Source organism: Petaurus breviceps, unplaced genomic scaffold, assembly GCF_028583685.1.
Source record: "Petaurus breviceps papuanus isolate PSGF00001 unplaced genomic scaffold, PetGlider_PUasm1.0 89917, whole genome shotgun sequence".
Classification (NCBI taxonomy): domain Eukaryota; kingdom Metazoa; phylum Chordata; class Mammalia; order Diprotodontia; family Petauridae; genus Petaurus; species Petaurus breviceps.
In genome coordinates, this window is record NW_027187142.1 from 470,834 (window position 1) to 476,865 (window position 6,032).

Here is a 6,032-nt window from a genome sequence, read left to right on the forward strand (position 1 = left end):
CCCCTCCCATACGCCCTTGCTGCCTCCCCGGCCCCTCCTGGGCACCCTGGCTGCCTCTCCTGCCCCTGCCATACACCCTTGCTGCCTCCCTGGCCCCCTCCCCACTGCCCTGTAACCTTGAGGCCAGGATCCTCAGCCTCCCTCCACCCCCTCACCTATAAACTCAATGGACTTGTCGAGCCAGGGCAGCAGCTTTTCACAGTAGCTGTCATTCACGGGGATGCGCATGAAGCGGCTCTCACAGATGAAGTCTGGCTTCGGGCAGGAGTTACTTGCATTGAGAACGTAGCTTATCCCATTCCGGGTCATCAGGTCCTGCATGGGCAGAGCAAAGTCTCAAGGAGGGCCCATCAGGTCCCTTGGCTTATAGATGAAGAAACTGGAGCTCACAGTGGGGAACAGGGTGATAAAGAAAGGCAGGAGACGGCAGAGCCCGAGACCACCCCGCCTCCCGGCCAGTGGGAGGCCTGAGGAGGGTAAGCCAAAGCAGCTGGCTCCAGCCCATGAGCATGCTGCCTCGGTGGGGGGTTGGGGGCTCATCAAAGTCTCCCAGAAGCCCTGCTGGCGTCCAGTGGACATGACTAGGCCTGGACATACCAGAGGCATCTATCTACTGGCTGCGGACTCTGGGCAAATCATCGCCTCAGTTCCTCATCTGTAAAATGGGAATAATAACCATGACTTCCAGGGCTGTCATGAGAATCAAAGGAGATAACACGTCCACGGCTTTGCAAACCTACAGGAGCTACAGAAATCCCAGCTCTTGCCATTGATGATACTGGGCCGCTGGTGAGGGCTGGGCCCTGCCCCCCTTCCCCCACCTCCTGCCTGGGAGGGACCCACACCCACCTGATTAAGGACATCCTTCTGGGAGCCCAGGTAGAGGTGAGGGAGGATGCGGGTCAGGGCCACACTGGCCACAGGCAGGCAAGGCTGGGAGAGGCTCACAGGCAGGTTGGCTGCTGCTTTCCCCTCGCAGAGGCCAGGGAAGCAGGAGGAGAAGGCAGCAAAGCCTCCTGTGGATGGGAGAGCCCAATGGTTAGAGGGGGTGGATGATGAGTGACGCCTGCCCCTGTGCCAGGGGTGCCCATCACCCCTCTCCCCAGGCTGAACCAGAACCTCCAGCTACTCTGGACAGGGCCTGTTCCGGGGCAGATTTATAGCCCCTCCCCCCACCTGGATAATTAGGGGGCCCAGCATGCTTCAGAGTGACGACGGACGGAGCGGAAGTCACAGCAGCTGGGACAGCCAGGGCAAGAGCAGGCATCGCTCTCATCCCTCACGGCTACTGCAGCTGTAGGGCTGCCTACGCCCTTGGCCCAGCCACCCCAGGCACTGGAGGAAGCATGGCTCCCAGCATCCCCCACCCCCAATATATTCTGGCCTTCCCTCCCCATCTGGGAGCCTTTGCCAGGGCTGTGAGGGTCAGGTGCCTAGGAGGCCCCAGGGAATCACATCCCCAGCTGCAACTGGCCCCCAGCATAGTTTACCCTAGCCCTGCCCCAGGTCCAGCCCTGGGAGCCAGCTGAGGGCATGCAGCCCAGGGCCCAAGGAAGGGTACACACGCCACGGTGAAGCCTGTGAGCATCGTGTGTAAATAGCATGTTATGGGCACAGCCCGTCCAGCTGGGGTCTCTTCTCCTTATGTGACTTTGGTCAGGTCCAGCCAACATTGAGGGGAAGCCTCTGAGCTGTCAAAGCCCTGTGCCAGGTGCTTGGGATACGGTTAGAAGATGAGACTCTTAAACGCTGCATGTATGTGTGTGCGTGTTTGTAAGTGTATGTCTATGTGTGTGTCTGAGTGTGTGTGTGATGTGTGAGTCTATCTGTGTCTAGACCTGGAATGGATGGGGGGCCTGGAATGAGTGGGGAGAAGGCCTGGAATGGGTGGTGGAGGTCTGGAACGGGGAGAAGGCCTGGAATGGGGGGGGGCCTGGAATGAGTGAAGGGCCTGGAATGGGCAAGGGGTTCTGGAATGGGGGGAAGGCCTGGAATACCGAATGGAGGCCTTGGTCTCTGACCCCAGTGCAGGGATCCTTGGCCCCACAGACCTCTGTCTGGTGATGCCTAGAAACCCTGTTGCTGAATCTAGTTTTTGGTGCACAAACTAAAACTCCAGAGGAAATCAAAGGTCTTGTGTGTACAAAGTGCTGCTGGCTGCCCTTGCAGGGCTGGCCGAGGCCTGGGGGCCAAGGCGCACAGTTGGATGAGTTCTGCTCAGGCGTGGGATGGAATGCTTCCATGCCAAAGCAGCACCAAAGCCCAGGAGGGCTTGGATGGGCAGACGCAGGACCGGGAGGGCTGACCCAACATCAAGACCATGGGAAAGACAAGTTGCAGCCTTGGCTGACCAGCACAGCAGTGTCTAGAGAGGCCACCAGTGGGGGCCTGAAGAGATGCGCAGCTGTGGACGTGGCCAGTGCCCAAGAGCACAGACACTCTATACGTCTACTGATAAGAGTTTCCTCCCTTCTTTCTCTTTCTCTGGGGAGGATGAGAGGGAAAGAAAACATTCACTAAAAATTAGAGGAAAATTTAAAAGGAAATGCAGTACATTGAAATACAAGCATTAAAATATTCTTTTCCTTGGAGCCCTGCATCTCATTGCCACAGCCAGGTTTCGGGATCTCAGCACCTGAGCGGAGCAGGGCAGATATGAGGAAGCAAGGGCAGGTAGGCCATCCCAAGCCCAGGCTGTGTGAGAGAAGGGAAGGGCTGACCCAGGGTCGGATGTGGACAGGAGGGCGGATGGGGAGCCGCCAGGGTGGAATGAATGAGGTTAGACTGTGAATGAGAAGTGCGGGGGAAGGGAAAGGCAAGGACGGCCCTGCGGATGCCAGCCTGGGTGACTGGAAGGATGGAGTGCCTCGCACAGAGAAGGGGGCTGGCACTGCCAACACTAAGCTTCCCAAAGTACAGGGCTGGGGAGAGGGCTTGGCATCATGGTCTGGGCTGTAGTGAGAGGCAGGACACTGGGGAAGAAGAGGGAAGAGGCATCATTTCTGATTCCTGATGGCCTCACCTTGGAGGACAGGGATCCAGTTCTGGGGGAAGCCAGGAAGGCAGCTCCTCACTCAGAATCCACCAGGGATCCTGGCCCAAGGCTTGACTCCCAACAGGAGAGGCAGGAGGGAGGATGTGAGAGCCGTCTTCGAAGGACAGACTTGGGCTTAGCCTCAGGGGCCAAACTGGGTGCCGCGGGCAGGAATTTCAAGAAAAGGCTTTAGCCCAGATGGGCATCTCCCAACCTGGTGGGAACCCCACTTGACAAGCACAGGGGGTGGGGGTCTCCATCAGGGATGGAGCTGATGGAGGGCTCGAAACACTCTCTTGAAGCCCTGAGACCAGATTCCATCCTCCTGAGAGCTGACCCCTGATTGGTAGGGGTGGCAGGGCTGCCAGGGCTTTGGGGCCCAGCTGCCCAGGCCAGAGCATAGATCTGATCCCACAATCCTCCTGGACCTGCAGGAAAGCCAGCAACGAGGGCAGCCTGACATTCAAGGCTCCATCATGTCCCAACAGCCCTTCCTCCACACCCCCCTGAACAGCTCCATTTCCTGAGGCCTTCCCAATGCTTTTCCACCTCCAGAGCTTTGCTCATGGGCCTGGAATGCCCCTAGGCCCCCACCATCCTGTCCTGTGGCTGTCCCAGCCAGCTGGGAGCTGAACTTGTGGGCCTGGCTCCCCTGCCTTCTTTCCAGGGAAGCCTGCCTTGACTCCCCTATGCCAGCCAGACTCACAATGTCTACCTTCAGACCTGGGCTGTCCCCAGGTTCTCCAGGCCCCTGCCCACTGACCTGCTGCCCTCTGAAGGCTAGGGAGAAGGTGAGAAGGTGAGAGTGTGTGTGTGTGTGTGTGTGTGTGTGTGTGTGTGTGTGTGAGCACTACACGTCAGACGCATACACAGCCACCCTCCCCACATATGCCTGGGAACAAGAGGACGTGGTCTAAGTAAAGAGGGGTGGGTCACACTGGCAGCTGCCAGCCACTGACCACAGCAGGAAGTTATGCAGGTCAGAGCCCTGGCCCACCTGTTCCCCCTTCCCCCTGCTGGCCTCTGCCAGGGCCCCACCGGCACCTCCCAGAGCACGAATGTGTGTGTGTAGATGTGGGGGGTATCTGTGCCCATGCCCAGGGCCTTGGAGAAGTTGTCCTGGGGGAGGCCCAAACTGGGGGCAGGGTGCTGAGAAAATTGCCTTGGAGTTGGGGCAGGCTGGAAGCGTTCCCTGCCCAGCTCCTGAGAAGGCACTGCTAACCTCTGCCCCCCGTGCTTTGGGCCTCTGGCAGGCAGGCCCACATCGCCCCCTCCCGTGTGCAGCCTGACCCCATACCCACCTCCTTATCACTCCCTACGCTCCTTCTGCCTCTAAGAACCCTGGTCCAGTTCCGGCACCAGGGGGAGTTGGGGGGGTGCCAGCATGGTCCCAGGGCATCCAGGCATTGAACTTTCCAGCTGCTGTCTCCCACCTGGCTGCCATGGGCCGAGCCGGACAGGAGTCTGCTAGGTCCCAGGATGGCCACCAGCACCGCACTGGCCAGCCCCAGTGAGATCAGGGCTGCCGGGACAGTGGAAAGGAGAGGAGCCTGCCGAGCTAACAGCTCAGGCACGCAGCCCCACATTCCTTACTCAGCACACAGACATGCAGCAGGGCCTCCCATGGTTCTGGGACCCTGAGCCAGCTTAAAGGGACAGAACCTCCTTTGCTGCTGGCATTTCTGGAACCAGAGGCTCAGGGCTGATCACCAGGTGCTGGGGGCTGCGCAGCCCAAGCCCCCCGTAACGGCTCTCCCTTTCACCCATGCCTTAAAGCTCTGAGGCTCCCAGCTGCCCCTAGGTGGCTCAGCTTCCCCCAACAGCCTCTGCTCTGGAGTTCTCCCCAAAACCTGTTGGGGATGGATCCTGCTGGACCACACTCCCTCCCTCCCTTGCTAGGCAGGGAGAAGCAGCCTTTCCCAGCCTAGGCAAAGGCTGCCCCACACCTTGGGGGCTCTCCATGGGGCTATGCTGAGGCTGTGGGCTGGACCGAAGTCCTGAGCCACCCCCACCCTCCAGGGTCCCCCTCTTCTACATGTGGTCATTCTGCTGGTCTTCCCCAGGACGCAATCATCCTATGCTGTGGCTGGCACCCTGTGGCAGGGTCATGTCTGACTCTATGGCCCTATTGGGGTCTACTTGGCAGAGACACTGGAGTGGTATGCCATTTCCTTCTCCAGCACATTTTACAGAAGAGCAAACTGAGGCAGAGTGAAGGGACTTGCCCAAGGTCACCCAGTTAGTGAGTGTCTGAGGCCCCATTTGAACTCAGGAGGATGAGTCTTCCTGACTCTGGGCTGGGTGCTGTGCACGCTGTGGTGCCCCCTAGCAGCCCCACCGAGCACATAGGGGGTGCCTAATAAATGCTAGTTAAGGGGAAATGGATTCAGGCTCAGAGCCAATCGATCCCAAGCACCTTGTCACCTCCTGTTTCCTGACTCTGGGCATCTGTCCTGGCTTCCTTCAGGACTTGCCTCCAGATGCGCTTTCTTTGGTCCCCAGCCGCTACTAGCGCCTTCCCTCTCCCCTATCCATGGTGTGTGCCTCATTTCTAGCAGTGTCTCCCCATTAGACTGGGAGCCCCTGGAGGCCAGGACCCCTGCAGGGTTTGGCCTGGCACACAGTAGGTGCATAAATTAAGAAATTCATTTATTATTAATTTTATTAAATTAAATTACTTAATGCCTGTTGACTGACTAGGTAGACTCCAAGGGTGGGCAATGGCCCCCCAGCGGAGGTCTCCAGCAGAATGCTTGGGGCCCTGAGATAACCCTGCACTACTGGACATTTTTACCAATAACTAGTTTGATAACCTAGGAAGTATCCCATCAAATGTGGACAAAGCTCCAAGGACCAGGGATCCCAGAGGTAGTGACATGTCTATCATGGGGACGGACTTGTGAGTCCAGACTTGGGGAGGAGAATTGGGGGAGACATAGCAGAGTCCCCGTGGGGGGGAAGGTGGTGAGAGGGCATAGCAGCGTCCCTATAGACTAAT

General features: G+C 58.3%; 1 protein-coding gene across 1 annotated transcript in view; it reads right to left on the reverse strand.

The window, feature by feature from the left end:
- Positions 1 to 4,620, reverse strand: part of DUSP8 (dual specificity phosphatase 8) — an 8,479-nt gene extending 3,859 nt beyond the window's left edge. Inside the window, exons 1-4 of the mRNA XM_069107337.1 lie at positions 4,468 to 4,620; positions 4,073 to 4,153; positions 850 to 1,107; positions 156 to 315 (exon numbers count right to left, since the gene is read on the reverse strand). Of these exons, the coding sequence (XP_068963438.1) occupies positions 156 to 315; positions 850 to 1,107; positions 4,073 to 4,153; positions 4,468 to 4,620 (652 nt within the window). The remainder of the gene's footprint in view (positions 1 to 155; positions 316 to 849; positions 1,108 to 4,072; positions 4,154 to 4,467) is intronic.
- Between the last annotated feature and the right edge of the window lie 1,412 nt (positions 4,621 to 6,032).